This window comes from Sus scrofa, chromosome 15, assembly GCF_054392235.1.
Source record: "Sus scrofa isolate SSC_HxYL_T2T_F1_AM1 chromosome 15, Sscrofa_HxYL_maternal_Yorkshire_Landrace_v2.0, whole genome shotgun sequence".
Classification (NCBI taxonomy): domain Eukaryota; kingdom Metazoa; phylum Chordata; class Mammalia; order Artiodactyla; family Suidae; genus Sus; species Sus scrofa.
The window spans coordinates 143250931-143269648 of NC_139397.1; the positions used below are offsets into that span (position 1 = coordinate 143250931).

Genomic DNA, 18718 nt, shown 5'->3' on the forward strand with positions numbered 1-18718 from the left:
AGAATAAATAGTTTTTCGTACTCTTGTAAATTGGGATGGATTAATGAGATTGGATATGCAAAGCGTCAGTGTAGTTACTTTATAAATACTTCCTTCTGCCTTACTAACTTATATTTTACCTACCAATTTGTGTAAGTGTGCTTGACATCATATAGTTTATTCTTGGTTATTTTTGGGGGTGCACTTTGGTTAGTCTTTTCTAATTTAAATTTTAGCATGTACAAATTTAAAACTATATAATTTGTAATTTGATAGTATTTCTAGTTTCTGTTATTCTGGAAATGGTAAAGTTATGGGAAAGTAAAAATCTTTTATTGTAGCGAATTACTGTTGTGGCTCAGTGCGTTAAGAACCTGACTAGTTATCCATGAGAATTTGGGTTCGATCCCTGGCCTTGCTCACTGGGTTAAGGGTCCAGTGTTGCCATGAGCCGAGGTGTAGGTCGTAGACATGGCTTTTGGATCTGGTGCGGCTGTGACATAGGCCGGCAGCTGCAGTTGGAATTTGAACCCTGGCCCGGGAACTTCCATGTGCTGCAGGCGTGGCCCTAAAAACCACAGCCATGGCCACACCACATTCAAGCAGCATCTGTGACCTACATTGGAGGTTATGTGGAGGTGAATGTGTAGAATCTCTTATAAAGATTGAACCTAGGTACAGTTTATATCTCAATAGCGACCTAAAAGAATTCTGCTTCTTTCTTTCACTTGGTAGTTAATATATTTGGTATATTTAGAGCAGTGGTTCTCAGCTACGACTCTGCTACCCCACCCTACCCCCAGGGGACATTTGGCATTATCTTGAAACATTTTTCATGATCTTTACTGGGTTGGGGAATGCTACTGGCACTTAGTGGGTAGAGGCCAGGGATGCTGCTCTACATTGTACAATGCACAGGACAGTCCCGTCACAATAAAGAATTCTCTGGCCACAAATGTCATTAGTGTCTGATTTAGAGAAATGAAGTAAAGGTAAATTGTTGATGCTGGTAGGTGTATTTAGGAGGAAAGTTTTCCAGGATTTTGAGAAAAACTGAAAGAAAGCTTTAGAAAGGAAAACTGTTCTCTCTTTCGTTTTTTTTCTGTAATTTTCAGCATAGACTTTGACATCCATAAAGCCAGGACTACAAGTCCACAGATTTTTTGACTACTATTATTTAGTTGAGTTGTCTATATTTCTTGCTATTTTTTTTATTACAGAATAATAGAAATTCATTGTAGAAAGCTTGAAGAGAATAGAACATTATAAATAGGAAAAAAAAAATCATTCCGTGCCATCATATATAGACACAGACTGTTAACACTTTGGGGTATTTAGTTTATTTTCTTTGCAGACATTTTTTTCTTTTTATGGCTTCACCTGAGGCACATACAAGTTCTTAGGCTAGGGGTCGAGTTAGAGCTGCAGCTGCCGGCTTATGCCACAGCATGACCACACCAAATCCGAGCCGCATCTGTGACCTGCGTTGTAGCTTGCAGAAATGCCAGATCCTTAACCCACTGAGCAAGGCCAGGGTTCAAACCCACATCCTCACAGAGACAACGATGAGTCCTTAACCTGCTGAGCCATAACAGGAACTGCTTCTTTGCAGATATTTTTAATGGGGTTTTGAGAATACTATGTAATTTTCGTCTTAAAAAATTAAAACATAAGCATAAATATATACAGTTATACAGTTTTATTGTCACTTAACCACTTCCTTTTTGGTAATGAAGTGTTTATGATTTTTTTATTATGAGTAATGTTTGATGAACATCTTGTACATAGTTAAGTTTCAGATTCCTTCTTTAGAATAGATTCCTAAGAGATTATTAGTAGGTCAGCTGGCAGGAATGAGGTTCTTGAATCAGGATGGTGAGTTTGGAGTTCATGTCATGGCTCAGGGGTTAACAAACCCGACTAGCATCCATAAGGACGTGGGTTCGATCCCTGGCCTTGCTCAATGGGTTAAGGATCTGGCATTGCTGGGAGCTGTAGTATAGGTCGTAGACGTGGCTTGGATCCTATGTGGCTGTGGCTGTGGCTGTGGCTGTGGCATAGGCAGGCGGCTACAGCTCCATTTTGACCCATAGCCTGGGAACGTCCATATGCTGGGGATGCATCCCTAAAAAGACCAAAAAAAAACATTTTTCACTGCAGACTCATCAGTCTGCATTCTTCCTAAGAGATCAGAGTTGGCCTTCGAATTTTTTTTTCTTTCCACCAAGCTATCTGTAATATTCATGTACAAAACCCTTGAAAGCTATAACAGGAAAACTTTTTGCACTGAAAATGTAATCTACCAGAATTAATGGAGTATAAAAGAGCAATTAGACAGACCAACATGAACAAATGTAAAATTTCCTTGGAGTTACTTAGTTTACATATGTAATATGCCCTTGCAAAATTGTGTCTACTACATTTATAAATTGAATCCTATTTTAAGTGGGCTCAGGGAGCTCATTTGAAGATAGTCTGTAATAAATGTTCTTGTTAGGTAGGAAAGTGTCCTTTCATATTTTGGTTAAGAGTATGTTCTGGTTGTGTTTGTTTCATAAGTTCAAAATTTTGTCCACTTATTTAAATAATAAGAATATCTTCTTTATGCATATATGGACCCTAGGAATAAAGTAGGGCCTCAAGAAGGTATGAGCGAATAAGCTGTACACTGCAGTGCTTTCATGAGATTTTATCTGTATGATATAACTTCAGAAGAGTCAGGGGGTTCCCTCATTTAATGATTTGCAAAGTGTAGGGGTATGATTCATTGTTCCAAAGTTTCTTATCCAAAACATATATCCTTCTAGCAGTGTTTGTCATTTGAAACTTATTAGAAAATTATTCCTTTGCCTTTTCTACATTTTAAAAGCATATTGCAAGGGAAGTGGAAGGGTAGAGGCTGGAACAAGGAGGAGGTATTAGAGACTAAGAAGAGACAAAGTTGCTAGTTACGAGGGAGGGAGCAGAGGAGTTTGAGAGAACAATGAAATTATTCCTCTTTAAGTTGTTTGGAACAAGCCAGAACAAAATAAATATCATAAATTTATAAGCTTGGTGAAAATGATGAGATTAGTTTTATGCTTATGGTATGGATGAATTAGAAAGCAAAATATCCAGCTTTAAAGGACAATAATGACTTTCCTAAATTTGCACGTTTCAAAATTTACAAGACATCTTTAAAGTCTTAATTTGTGATTGCTAGTTTTAAAGGTACTTGAAAGTAATTCATACTGTAGTTTATGTCTTCATAGTTAAGTTTGAAATTTTTACTGGGGTAAAATTGCTGTGTTCAGTTTCTCCTACTGTGCTATCTTTATTTCTGTGTTTTATGACTTATTAAGAGCTGGAAAGAACATAATTTGTTAGTTTAAAACTTAAGGAAAAACAACAGAACCCAATTTAACGTTTCTCCACTTCAAAATGTGAAACAGATAAGTTGCATCTTGTCATAAATCAAGGCATAATCTGAAAAGTATGCCATTTATTTCTTATAGCAGGGAGAGAAAGAAGCAGCAACATATGAGAATTGAGGCGCTTTTGTTAATTCTGTATTATTGTTTTGACAATATATTTTCTATTTCTAGAATTTTCCATACCATATTTAATTATTCAAAAATGTTTCCAGAATATTTTTTGAAAGACTTTTGGTTTATGTGTTATTTTACGTACATTGTTAACTCTCATCAAATTAGCATGGATGATTGCAAGTTAACTATGGCAAGTTTTACAGAAGTATAAACTATCTGTTCTAGACCTTCAATTTCAAGTGAGGTCTTTACTGGAGGATATGATGCCAAACTGATTTTATGAATCTTTACATAGATTACTCATTACTTTGCATAGATTATTTAACCCTTACTCTTGTGGGTGGAGTAGGCCATTTAGTGACAGTTGGATAAAATGTAAGTAGTTCTTACTCTCTGAGTGCATTTCTGTTTAGTTTTTCCTGTGTGTGATACATCAAGCAACTTAAAATCCTCTTGAGGCCATTTATACAGAAAAGGCTTCAAGGTTGTAAAGTACCTTAAAAGTACTTATTCAGGTATGTCTTGAACCTCTTCATGTCCCTACAATTTCCTCTTGAACACTTTGGCCTTGTGAAGTGATTGAAATTATTCTTTATTAGTAACCCTTTTTTGAATTGAAGTTGAAATGGAACTTTTTTCTTATCAGTTAATAACTTCAAGGTTCCTTGGGTTAATTTTCAGTTTTCAAAATCAGCCTCGAAGGTAGTAGGTATTTGATTACAATATTTGTATAACTCCATACTTGACACATCACTGTCACTTTCTTAGGAAATACGAAAATATTTAAATAATAACTTTGTGAATTCTTTACCACGAGCCCATCATGTATATATACGTGTGTGTGTATACGTGTAAAATTCTCCTTCCATCAGAAATACCGCTAAAGCAGTATACCAGTATTTGTATTTTCTAGAAGCCCTTGTGTTATAGTTACTTTGTGCTTCTAACTAGGTCATTTCTCAAATTTATCTGTATATTATTTGGTAAGTCTCACCAAATTTACTTCAACATACCTATTGTGGGGATTCATAGTTTAAAATAATTTTAAAATACTCTTAGTTTATGGAATGAAAACACTGTTCCAGGTTTAAGTGTGTTAATTAAAAATGTTTTGCACTGATGTGCAGTTTTTAAAATACTATGGTATGTAATACTAAATCTGTAAAATATTTTGTTTTTTTAGGCGAGGGTTAAATCCACCACACAGGGTGAAATCCATCTCTATGACAACATTCACACAACAGGAAATTGAGTTCCTTCAAAAACATGGAAATGAAGTAAGTGGCTTTTTTTGTTTGTTTTTTATAATTTTCAACTTTTTTGTTGGCAGTTATTTTAATAAGTTTAGAATGGTGAATTTTCACTGTCTAAAAAGTTATTTTTTTATTCTGTATTTAGATGTTTTAGAATGTACTCACTTAATAATGTATTCAGAATTAATGTCTGCCCCGTAAATACTTTACCTTAAGCCTGGGATGAAACCTGGGTTTAAAATTTGTCAGTATTGAATGTAAAAGGCATTTATGGAGGACATATAGTATTGGCGTAGTTGTTAGTCATTGCTTTAAAAGACAGGAGAGGGAGAAAGAGAACTAAACTTTGTGGTACTGTAGCAAAGTTTTGTTAGGTTGTTTTGAGGTTAGGCTGACATCAGCTTTCGCTTGAGGTCCCCACCTTCCTTTTTATTATGTGTTTAACTCTGGATGTATATGTGATGTCCAGTGTTGAGCAGGTGCTCACTAGCGAGGAAGCTAGTGTTCTGAGGGGGACAGCCTAGTGTCACAAGAAATCCAGTGGAGTAAAGATTTGCAGAGGAACCTTTTCTTTTTACTCTGCTGTAGTGCGCTTCCAGGAATTCCATTCTGTTTGTTTGCTTTCTTGTTGTAGTTTTATGTTTTGGTATTAGTAAAAGTGGTTGTCTGTTATTTTAAAAAGTATATAATAAAATTAACAAGGAAAGCTGGCATGTTTTTTAATCTTGGGGCAAGGATGAGCCAATCAACTCAATTGACTAGTAATAGCTGTTATTATTTAACAGGATGGTTTTATCACCTCCTAGAAAGGAAGTATTTCTTTACTTTTTTTTTTTTTTTTTTTTTTTTGTCTTTTTGTTGTTGTTGTTGTTGCTATTTCTTGGGCCGTTCCCGTGGCATATGGAGCTTCCCAGGCTAGGGGTTGAATCGGAGCTGTAGCCGCCGGCCTACGCCAGAGCCACAGCAACGCGGGATCCGAGCCGCGTCTGCAACCTACACCACAGCTCACGGCAACGCCGGATCATTAACCCACTGAGCAGGGGCAGGGACCAAACCCGCAACCTCATGGTTCCTAGTCGGATTCGTTAACCACTGCGCCATGACGGGAACTCCAAGTATTTCTTTAGTTGTGCCATGGCAGCTTCATGTTTTTGCAGTGAGACAGAAAAGAAGTAAAGTGTTAAGATTTTACTAGTTTGGGGGTTCCTGTTGCCACTCAGCAGTTTAAGAACCCGATCATGGTGTCTGTGAGGATGCAGGTTTGATCCCTGGCCTTGTTCAGCGGGATAAGGATCTGGCATTGCTGCAGGCTGCAGTGTAGGTCGCAGATGTGGCAGATGTGGCTTGGATCTGATGTTGTGCCTGTGGTGTAGGCCTGCAGCTGCAGATTCAGCCCCTAGCCCGGGAACTTCCATACACCATAAGTGTGGCCATAAAAAGAAAAAAAAAAATTTTATTAGTTTCAGTCTTCTTTTTCACCCTCAGAGATGTATGCAAGCATTTTATGCTCTGCCTTTTTCTTCCTAACACTTTAACAGTAATATCTTAAACTTGCTTGCATACTTATGTTGCATGTGTGTATTTGGTTCTAAAGTAGTAAAGAAGTACAAATTTAGGATTATAAAGTATTTTTTAAAACGTGATTTAGAAAATTGAGCACCTACTCGAAGTTTCCAAATTTTGCCAATAAATTATTTTGAGTAATCAAGTTCCAGACTGATGTAGGTACATTGCAGGAAGATCTAAAGCAAGATGAAGGGAAAGAAGATGTGTAATGCCAGTAATTGTAGAAGTGTATTTTTGGATTAAAAGTCAATGTGAAATATTTGTATAAAGTTTGGGATTAGCCTAACAGTGCAAACTTTAAATTACTTTCTTCCAATTTTGGCCTTGTATGCAAAATTTTGGACATCAGAATGGAGCCAGAAATGAAAGAATATCATCTGTTCTTAGATTAAAAATCTAATGATGATAGATAAAGTCAGAGTAATAAAACTGGAAAAGTAGACAATCCACTGGAAAAGTAAGTAAAAAACATTCAAACATGTCAGTAGATAAGGTTAGGTGGAGACTGATCCAATATACAATTGAAGGACCTTTTTTCCCTTAATTTGTGGTAAGTACACTTAACATGAGATATACTCTGTTAAGAAAATTTTAAGTGTACAGTATATTATTGTTAACTTAGGTAAAGTGTTGTAAACAGATTTCTAGAACTTACTCATCTTGCATAACCGAACTTTATACACATCGAGTAGCAACCACTGTTCTACTTTCTCCTTCTGTGAGTTGACTATTGTAGATACTCATCTAAGTGGAATCATATAGTATTTGTCTTCTGTGACTGGCTTATTTCACTTAGCATAATGTTCTTAGGGTTTATCCATGTTGTTGCATATGACAGGATTTTTGAGGAAACAGCTTTTAAGACCCGTGTCAAAATAAATCTAGAATATTTAAAAAATTTTAGACAACCAATTATTTCAAATAGAAACAAAATGCAAACAACTTGGAGGACCGGAATGGATTTAAGGATACTAAATTCTAAAAAGAGTCGTGAAAGTTGATAGGCCGTTTAAGTCCTCACCGTGACAGTCACCGTGCTGGGTGCTTGGATGCAGTTACAGACGTGTCACATAGACTTAGCTGACATAGAGCTCGTGGTATTGTGAGGGTGACAGATAGGTAACAGATAATTATAACTCTGTTAGGTCATTAGTGATAAGAATAAGTTTCACTACAAAAATTGAGTAATTAATAAAAGGTAAGTTTCAGAAGTAATATGGAAGAGGGACCTAACCTGTTGGTGAAAGGAGAGGATTGGGAAGATCTCACAGGGAGGCAAAACATTGTTGGCTTTTGAGGGTGGCTAGGACTTAGGCTGGAGGGAAAAATATTGAAGGCAGAGCAAACGTAGTGCACAAAGAAAAAGAAATTTGCAGTGGTTCTTACTGCTAGAAAGTATACCAGCTGTTTAATTACTTGTTACCATACTTTCCTGTGTCCTAAGAACATCTTAGAATTAAAATATTAGACTGGGTGTATTTGATTCCTTACAATATTAGCAGTATCAGTTTTCTTAAAAATTTAAGAGATGTATAGGTGAGGAGTGTATTATGAAATATAGGACAATTGGTATAACTTGATAAAAAACTGTATAGACAAGTGCTTTATTAGCAGTGTAGTTTATTTAAACATTTAAATCTTAACCATAACATGCATGGAGAAAGAAAAGTACACACATCTTTATTTTTCATTTCAAATAATGTTGCCGTATTTGCACTATGGGTTATCTTGCAGTAGTTTGGAAAGGATCGTCAACATGTAAAGTTTGGGTTAAAAGGCACTGTCACACATCTTGTGCATGAGTGGGTTAAAGTTGAAAGGTCAGAAAGTATATTGACAGGCAGAAGTCCTTTATATTCTACCACTGCAATGGAGGTTTAATATTCTGGGGGGCGTGTTTGTTTGTTGTGATTAGGCAGTGCTGCTGGCTTAATTGTGATATTGTGAGTAAATCATTGTCCTCTATTTAAAGGAATTCCACTATTGGGTTAACTTCAGATTATCAAACCTAATGGAAGGCAGGCTGGCAAACAGCGCTATGGATAATTCAGTAAAAGGAAAATGTAAAGTAATTCCATTTTGTACCACACAGTTTTTCTTTTCTAGTAGTAAATTAATCTTCCTAATTATGTTTTAGAACTGAGAGTGAAAGGGTTACTGCTGATGCCTGTGGACAGGCATGCAGTCTACACATGTGGAAATCATGCCTTGACAGTATTTGATCATCTTTATGCTAGATTAGAGAAATAACTCCAAACTCCAAACTATAGCTTTTAAAAAAAATTCTTTTTTGGAGTTCCGGCTGTGGTGCAGTGGGTTAAGGATCCAGGCTTGTCTTTGCGATGGGGTGGGTGCATTCCAGCTCAGCTTGGTGGGTTAAGAATCTGGCATTGCCACAGTGTGACATAGGTTGCAGCTGCCACTCAGATTTGGTCCCTGGCCCAGGAACTTCCATATGTTTTGGGTACGGCCAGAAGAAATCCTTAAGATAAAGTGTGCTCTTTTCCCCAGTTAACATTCACGATTTATTCCTTCTTCATTCTTGAAGCAGGTATTTATTTATCACCTACTGCGTGCCAGGGATTGTCCTGGCTGTAAGGGGTACTGCCAGTGATTCCTGCTCTCATGTAAAGCTGATGGTTTGGTGGGGGAGAGACAATACAGATCATCTTTTTTCAATTCTGTTTTGGTATAAGAGTGAGAAAGGGCTTCACTTTAGAGTTAAAGATGCTTGGGATTATGGAGACAGTATTTTTCAAGAAGTTATACTTGGATTTAAATAGGTTTTATTTTATGAGACAGCTTTTCTGGCCTTTTGGGCATTTAAATTGCGTCTTTGGGAAATATTGGATCTATTTTACAGTCAGAAACAAGCACTGCCATAAAGAAAAGTATTTTTATATCTAAAAAAGTTTAAAATTCCAAATTCACATGCCGTGACAGTTTTGCTGGAATATTCAGGTATCATTTTATGATATGTTATACTTAATCTATTCTGATGTGAAGCAGGACACTAGTGGTGATTTCCTAAATTGTCTTATCTTATAAACGGTAAGTGATGGTCATTCTCAGCACAGAATAGTGGGCTCTCTAAAGTGGAAGGCCAGTATCAGAAGAGCCAGTAGGCCATTATCAGAGCAAAGACAATGAGCTTTTTTCTTTTTCCTTTTTTTTTTTTTGCTTGTTAGGGCCACACTTAACAACATATAGAAGTTCCTGGGCTAGGAGTCCAATCGGAGCTGCGGCTGCTGGCCTACGCCATAGGCACAGCAATGCTGGATCCAAGCTCTGTTTGCTCATGGCTATGCTGGATCCTTAACCTACTGATCAAGGCCGGGTATTGCACCCACATCCTCATGGTTACTGGTCTGGTTCGTTACTAGTTACAGTTCGAGCCACAATGGACACTCCCAAAAAACAATGAGCTTTTGAGTCAATCTTGAATCAGTGCATAGAACTGTCATGTAGTTTCAGTATTGTATTCATTTCTTTCAATTTTTATTAAAATTTAACAGTCTAACTCAAACTGCAACTTCTGTAGGGGAATTGCTAAAATTTGGGCTTGGCTTGTTAAATATTACTTGCAGTGCAGTGGTCTTTTGCAGAAAGGATCAGATTTGGACTTGGAGGGTAGAGAATGTTGGACAGGGTGTATCTGAACCTCAATTTTTACAACTGTAAAAGAGCAGTAGTCTCTTAAGCTAGAATGCTTTGAGCTCCAGCAGCCTGTGAAAGTTCCCGGCATATCTCTTGTAGAATAATATAGATATTTACATGTTTATTGATTCAAATCTAAGATAGTAGAAGTTATAGGAGAAGAGTTAATACATATTTTTTCCTCTTGCTCAGAGTGATATGATTGGGGGAATTTTTTGTTTGCTTAGGATACAGTAGCATCATTTACGTTAATATTGAGGTTATTATTTAAACTCTTGGAGTATTTTACTATATGCTCTGCTTAAATAATATTGCTAAAATCTGGCAGTTCTTTTAGTAACAACATACTAAATGTCATTATTAAGTGACACAGTTACAGTTGCCTGATGGGTTTACAGTTACCTTGTGGTCTGTAGCAGAGATTGGCAAACTGTTCATGTAAAGGGCCACTTTCATTGTTTCATTATCACTTTCATTGTTTCTTCTGTATTGGTTTTATTACCCTCAAAATGTTATAGACATTTCCATGGCATAATCTAACATACTTTTTCATTACACCTAGAGCAGTGAGAGTGTGTGTGTGTATTTATTTGTTTTCGGTAAAAATTCCTTTACTCAGAGATTGTGACTCTAGATGTGGGGTGAGGCACAGGAGTCTCTGACTGCATTTTCAGCCAGAAGCCCCATGTAATTCTGTTGCTGATGGCTATGGAACCCTTTTGAGAAAACCAGTATCATAACTAGAGGCTCCATCCAGTCTAGACTCAAAACAGTTTGTGGTCTAGTTTCACTACGACTAATTGATGAGCCTTCTTACCTTGGGGAAGCTCCTTTTCCCTGAGCTTCATTTTCCTTTGTCTTCCATGGGAAGTACCTATCTTGCCTATTGCATGAGGTTGATTTAAAGGTAGTGTATGTGAAAAGCATCTTGAAAACTGATGTATCATGTAGAAGTAAAATATCTTTTAAGTGCAAGGATATTTTTTCATTGATTCCTAGGCTCAGGGAAGGAAAAAAAGTGTCTTGTAAGAGAATGGTGTCCTTTGAACTGAAATTAGTTCTTTTAGCACACATAGGAATTTTGCAGAGTTGCAGTCAAAATGATGATAAAAATTAATATGAAAATTTAGTTCAGTAATAATGTTAACATTTCAAAAAATTTTAACTATAAATACGTAATTATTTGAGAGAGTAGCTTCATAGTGAGATATTTAAGGTGTAAAACCATCTGGCTAAAATATTGAAGCACACCCTATTCAGAGGATATTTGTTCAATGTCTTCATATTTATGAAGAAATACATTTTAAAGTCTGGCCTCATTTCGAAAGAAAGGTGAGGTGTCAGGGTTCTTTAAAATTCTTTTAAATCAGTAGTAAAAGTAGTCTTTGAAATATTCAAAGTGCATTATTTGATATTAGTTGTTGGCTTTCAGAGAAATATTTAGTAATCCTAATTAACAGAAAGTAGGAAATGTTACCTTTTTTGTACATACTATAATGTGGATATTTTTGAATGATGACTCAAAACTCAGACTATTGTAGAAGATGTTTAGAGTAGTTACAAACTTTTTGTTGAATTGGTATTCCAGGTCATATTATTTATTTATTTTTTCTAACTATTAGCTTTAGCTATTCTGGCTTCCTCTCATCTTTCAACTTTTCTTGTTTCTTTCTTGCCATTAAATGTGTTATTTTTTTTAAAAAAAACCTCATTTGAATCTAATTAAAAATATAAATTATTACACTTTTGGGTTTTTTTTTTACATTTTTTTGGTTGTAGAGATATATATCTACAGAAGAAGAATAATATAGCAAACTCATATCTTTTTATTATGTGAAGCGGATATGAGACATACAGTTTCCTCTGTAAATTCATGCACTAGATGTTATCTCTAAAAAAGGACTTTAACAAATATAAACTCCTTGGAGTTCCTGTCGTGGCTTAGCATAAACAAATCTGACTAGCATCCACGAGGATACAGGTTCGATCCCTGGCCTCACTCGATGGGTTAAGGATCTGGCATTGCTATGAGCTGGGGTGTTGGTCGCAGACGTGGCTTGGATCCCGCGTTGCTATATGGCTGTGGTGTAGGCTAGCAGCCATAGCTCCGATTTGAATCGGAGAATCTCCATATGCCACGTGTGTGGCCCTAAAAAGATAAATAAATATGTATAAACTCCATACAATTTTCTCATCCATAAAAATTAGTAGTAATCTAATTACCTAGCCAGTGTTCAAATTTCCTGTTATTTCATAAATTTCTCATCAGTGTTTGTTTAAATTGAGATGCAAGTAAGGCTAACATGAGTGGTTAATACAAGTTTTGAAACTCTAACAAAGGATTGGAGGCCAGGTGATAGGTCAGAGTTTGGCCTACACAGGCCAGACTGGGACCAGGCGACTTCATGGGACCTGTAGCGCTTTAGCTGTGGAAAAGAGCCAGGTTTGTGCCAGGACAGTGTGGGCCCCAGATCAGTTGATTACTCTGAGGATGGATACTTGTAAACTGGGGCCCTGCTAGCTCAAGTCCCTGGGAAACAGCAGGTGAGGTGAATTCCATGCGTTGCAGTCAGACTCAAAGTACAAATTCCCCCTTGTACACCTCTGAGTGGGTCTTTCACCTGTTTCTTTTACTGCTCCAGCATAGCATCAGCTGCTACCAGACTCCTGAAAATGGATGTTGGGCTCTTGGTACAGAGCAGGAATGCTGGTTGGTTGCTAGGACAGTGACTGGTACTCATCTTGGCAACAGAATCTGCCATCTGGATATGGGGTGCTTTATGAGCTGGTAAGAAGAAGCTAGAAGCAAGGTCTGGGGCCATAGTGTTTTGGGGAATTAGTGATGACATTGAAGGTTTCTTCATTCTGTTTCATGAAATTCAAGCCATCCTGCACAGACAAGGAGAGCCTTGGGTAGGAGTAGCCAAAGACCAGGTCAGGCAGGAACTAATTGAAGATTTCAATGTTAGCTTTTGTCAGTTTTCTACTGGACCATGGGCTCTAGTTCCCTAGGGATGATCTCATACTGGCCCCTGGTGCTGGGAGTTTACCCACGGATGGAGTGGCTGTGAACAATTATTTCTGGCACCAGAACTTGTCCTGTGTTGTGCCATCTAACTGCAGCATGGTGCTATAAGTCTTACTGTGGGTGAGCAGGGTCTCCTGCTAGTCTGAGGGCAGCACCTGCTCTGTTTGAGGGGGGCCCTGGTTGGGCTACCTGCTGCCTCATCTCTCAGAACTCCCTCTTGTGGAAGGCCATAGCAAGATCTTGTCCCTGCCAGAGGCTGCTCAAAGCCACAACACAATGGCTGTATTTGCCTCTCTTCTCCCTCCCACCCCTTCCCAACATTTTATTATGAGAAATTCACATATACATAAAAGTTTTAAAATACTCAAGTACATTAAACATTGTACTGTATTTGCACTAGCACATGTCTGTTTGTCTCTCCATTTGTCCCTCCATCTTATATTTTTCTTTCTTTTTTTTTGCTTTTTAGGGCTGAACCTGCAGCATATGGAGGTTCCCAGGCTAGAGGTCAAATGAGTGCTGTAGCTGCCTGCCTACACTACAGCCACAGCAACGCAGGATCTGAGCCACATCTGCAAACTACACCGCAGCTCATGGTAGCACCAGATCACTGAGCAAAGCCAGGGATTGAACCTGCATCCTCGTGGATACTTGTCAGATTTGGTTCTGCTGTGCTGCAGTGGGAACTCCCGAATCTTATATTTTTCTTTTTTTTTTTTTTTTTTTTTTTTGTCTTTTTTGTTATTGTTGTTGTTGTTATTGTTGCTTATTTCTTGGGCCGCTCCCGCGGCATATGGAGGTTCCCCGGCTAGGGGTCAAATCGGAGCTGTAGCCACTGGCCTACGCCAGAGCCACAGCAATGCGGGATCCGAGCCGCGTCTGCAACCTACACCACAGCTCACGGCAACACCGGATCGTTAACCCACTGAGCAAGGGCAGGGATCGAACCCGCAACCTCATGGTTCCTAGTCGGATTCGTTAACCACTGCACCACGATGGGAACTCCCGAATCTTATATTTTTCTTACATTTCAAAGTAAGTTGCAAACTTTAGTTCCTGTCATCCCTAAAATCTTTCATTAATTAGAATTCAATATTTTTTGAGAATTTTTGAGGTATAATTTACATTACGTGAATGTAAAAACCTTAGTGTACCTTTGGTAGAGTTTTGATAAATATATCCAGTTTGGTAACCCAAAATTCTATAAAGATATAAAAACGACCATCTTCCCCCAAAGTTCCCTGACAGCTCTTCCTGTGTACGCCCTCCCATTTCCAGAGGTAACCACTGTTTTGATATTTTACTCATACTCATAAATAGAATAATTAGGAATGTGCTTTTATGTGTGTAAAATTCATTTATCTTTTTACTGGTGTGTTTTGGACAAGCAGGTTTTGTCTTTTTGATGAAATGTGTCCATTTTTAGTTTTACCGTTATTGCTTTCTTCTCTCTGTGTTAAGATATCTTTGTCTGTCCCCAAATCATGAGAATGATATCATTTTAGAAGTTTTGAAAAGCTTTAATTTTTTTAAAATTATAAACTATTTATTTATTTTTAATTTTTTAAATTGTTATTTCCCCAACACAACTTTTTTTTCCCACTGTAGAGCATGGGGACCCAGTTACACCTACATATATACATACTTTTTTCTCCCACTGTCATGCTCTGTTGTAAGTATCTAGACATAGTTCTCAGTGCTGCACAGCAGGATCTCATTGTCAGTCCACCCCAAAAGCAGCAGTTTGCAGCTGCCAACCCCAAGCTCCTAATTCATCCCACTCCCTCCCCCTGGTAACCACTGGTCTATTCTCCAAGTCCATGATTTTCTTTTCTGTGGAAAGGTTCATTTGTGCTGTATATTAGATACCAGATATGAGTGATATCATATGGTATTTGTCTTTCTCTTTCTGACTTACTTCACTCAGTATGAACGTCTGTAGTTTCCATCCATGTTGCTGCAAATGGCATTCTTTCATTCTTTTTTACGGCTGAGTAGTATTCCATTGCGTATATATACCACATCTTCCTAGAAAGCTTTAATTTTTATCAGTTTTGATGAATTGTTTCTTTCAAGGAATTTGGCTATTTATCTAAGTTGTCATATTTATTGACAGTTAAGTTATTAATCGTAGTCTTTATTTTTTAGTATGTATAGATTATAATTTGCTCTTTATTACTTCCTTTCCTTTCCATTTACTCTGAGTTCTTTGCCTTTTCTTAGCTTGCGAAGATGAAACCTAAAGTTACTGGTTTCAGAGCTTTTTCTCCTAATAACATTTTGAGGAAATAAATTTCTCTCTATGCTGTACTTTTTATGCTTTGCACAAATTTTGATACATTGTTTTTTGTCATTCAGTTCAAAGTATTTTCTGGTTTCTCTTGTGATTTCTTCTTTGACCCATGAGTTATATAGAAGTAATTGTTTGATTTCCACATGTTTGGGGTTTTTCCAGGTCTCATACTGAAGTTGATTTCTTCCTTCCTCTGTTCCTCCTTCCCTTCCTTCCTTCCCTGCCCACTGCCCTTTTTTTGGCTGTCCTGCAGCATATGGAGTTCCCAGGCCAGGGTTCAGATCCAAGCTGCAGTTGTGACCTATGCTGCAGCTGCAGCAATGCTGGATCCTTAACCCATTGTGTGGGGCCAGGGTGGAACTGGTGTCCTGGCCCTGCAGAGACACTGCCAATGGGAACTCCGTGTAGTTGATTTCTAATTGTTATTTACAGTAAACATTCTTTCTATACTTTGAACCCTTGTTATTTTTCGAGACCTTTTTTATGGTTTAGCACATAGTCGTATCATGGTAAATATACTATGTATACCTGAAAATATTGTGTTTTCTGAAGTTGTTGAGTATAGTGTTCTATAAATGTCAGTTATAGGTTTGTAGGTTTGTGATTTACAGTGTTGTTCAGATCTTGTGGATCTGCTTTACTGATTTTTGTCTGGGTAATTTATTAGTTGTTGATAGAGCAGTTAAACAGCTGATTGTGGATTTGTATATTTTCCTCTAAATATGTCTTGGTTTGTTTTGTGTATTTGAAAATATTATTAGGAGCCAACATATTATTATTATTATGTTTTCGTGATAAGGGGTCATTATATCATTATTACAATGTCTCTTTCTCTTTGGTAATGCTCTTTTGGTATTTATGTTGTTGTTTGTTCTGTTATGATAGGTCATCTTGAAGCTCTTTGTTTTCCACAGAGTGACTGTGATGTGCTTTGTGTGATTTATGTGTTGTGTGTTTATTTTTCTTGGGGTTTGCTGAGCTTTTTGAATCTATAAATTTGTCTTTCATCAAGTGGGAAAATTTTTGACCATTTATTCCCCCCTCTGTCTTCCCTCACCTCTCTTGAGATTTGACCTGCATGTTCTCTGGCCTTTTTCATTTTGTCCCAAAGTTGCTGCAGCTCTGTTTAATTTTTTTCCCTTGATCTTTTCACTCTTCAGATGTCTGTTAATTTATAGTCAAGCTTACTAACTTTTTTTTTTTTTTTTTTTTTTTTTTGTGCACCTGTGGCATATGGATGTTCCTGGGCCAGGAATAGAATCTGCGCTGCAGCTAGACCTATGCCACAGCTGCGGCAACATGGGATCCTTAGCCCACTGTGCTGGGCTGGGGATCAAACCTCTGCTGCTGCAGAGACACTGCCAGATTCTTAATCTGCTGCACCACGGTGGGAACTCCTTAACTACTTTTTTCATCTCTAACCTTAAGTCATCAGATTAAATTTTTGTTTATCCCTATCTGACTGTTCTTTTGTCTCCAAACTCTTAATTTTTTATTTGGAGTTAATTTGATACTATCTTTTCTAGCTCTGGAATCACTTTTAGTTCTTTTTTTTTAATGGTTTCTGTTTTCCTTCTGAGATTTCATACAGTTTTATTCATTGTGTTTTCTTTTATACTCTTGAATATAGGGATACTAGCTGCTTTAAATCATTATTAGCTAATTCCAAAGTCTTTATCATCTCAGGTCTGTCTCCCTGATGGCCTTTACTTTTTTTAAATTTTCTCCTGTTTCTTTGTCTATTCAGTGATTTTTTTTTGGATTATATCTAGAGCATTAACCAATGGTAGGTTGTAGAGCCTCTGAATTATATTTTGTTTGTCCAAAAGGCAGCATTGTTTTTTTTTTAATTAAAAAAAATTTTTTATTGTAATTGATGTAGTGTTCTGTCAGTTTCTGCTGTACAGCTAAGTAACCCAGTTACACATACATATACACTCTTTTTTTTCACTTTATCCTCCATCATTTCCATTACAAGTGATCAGAAATAGTTCCTTGGGCAGAATCTATTTTGTTTTTTGCTTTTTGGGTTTTTTTTTTTTTTTTTTTTTCACTTTTTACTTTAGCAAACAATGCTTTTCCTGGTGGATGCCAATTGAAATCTCTGCTTAGTTTTTTAGTCCTTAACTGAACTGCTTTGATTTAGTCCTGCATATGCCTCAGCCAAGCGTGAGCTAGAGATTTGGACAAAGTTGTTGCGCACGTTTTGCAGCCCTTCCCTCTTGGATAGACCCTTCATTTTCCAGTTGCTGCGTTCGTGAACCCTATCCTTAAGCTTTAAGATTTGTGGATTTCTCTCTGAGCTTTAGTGACTCTGCTTGCCACAGGCTTACTTTCAAATGATGATCCTTAAAAAAAGACCGGATACCTAGTGCTCTTTATTTCTTAAAGGTATTGACTCCTTTCCAGTTTGTGTTTACTTGCGGATGCTCTCTTATGTCTTCTTCTAGTTTTTATAATGTGTGCTGAGTTTATAGTTGTTATTTGCTGGGAGTTGGGTTTTAATACAACATTACTGGATGTGGAACCTGCTCTGGCTGTCTTTTAAGTCTTTTTTTTTTTTTTTTTTTTGGCACGCAGAAGTTCCCAGGTCAGGGATTGAATCTGAGCCACAGCAGTGACATTGTCAGATCCCTAACTGCTAGGCCGCCAGGGAACTGTTGGTCTTTTTATTCTGTAAATTACAATATGAGTTATATCCTCATATTCTTTCTCCCCTCCCTTCTTCCTTCTTCCAGACCAGTCGTTCGTTCAGTAGTTTCCCACTGAGAACTTTGCTGATTCATCCATGTAGTGTCATCTCCATTCATTCCTCTCTTATCCCAGTTACCTGTACATTGATAGTTGGGTCTAGTACCTTCCTAAGATGCACATTTATTTTAGGGAAGGCGGAAGACTCAGTGTTTCATAGGTTGGGTGATATGTTCTTTTGTGGAGAAACACATTTTTGTGTTTGTATGTGTTTTGAGGGGAAGGGGGTCTAATACTCTGTGCAGACAGCCATTAGTAGGGATTGTAAAATGGTAATAACTTAGTGATTTTCCAAGTCTGGGGACCTGTGAGGGGTTCCTTAAGACCTTTACAGGGGTTCTGTAACATTAGACATTTTCAAATAGTAATTTTAAGACTTGATTTGCTGTATTTATTCCCAGTCACATGAATGCAGGGTGGAGTTTTTCAGAATCAACATAACATAAAAATGCAGAAGCTGATGAGAAATCAACTGTCTTCTTTTTAAACAGATAGTACTGAAATTTGCAAAAAAATGTACAGCAGTACTACTCTCTTCACTAGTTTTTGTTTGTTTTAGAAAATATAGCTATTTTTACAATTAAAAGTTACTTATATTACATGCAATAATTTTATTGTTAAAAGTACATTAACACTATTCCTCATAAATACAAGTAAATAAAAG

General features: G+C 37.1%; 1 protein-coding gene across 23 annotated transcripts in view; it reads left to right on the forward strand.

The window, feature by feature from the left end:
- Positions 1–18718, forward strand: part of AGFG1 (ArfGAP with FG repeats 1) — a 77979-nt gene that overhangs the window by 15271 nt on the left and 43990 nt on the right. For all 23 annotated transcript variants that reach the window (XM_021075860.2, XM_021075863.2, XM_021075862.2 and 20 more), the window contains exon 2: positions 4690–4783. In XM_021075860.2, the coding sequence (XP_020931519.1) occupies positions 4690–4783 (94 nt within the window). The remainder of the gene's footprint in view (positions 1–4689; positions 4784–18718) is intronic.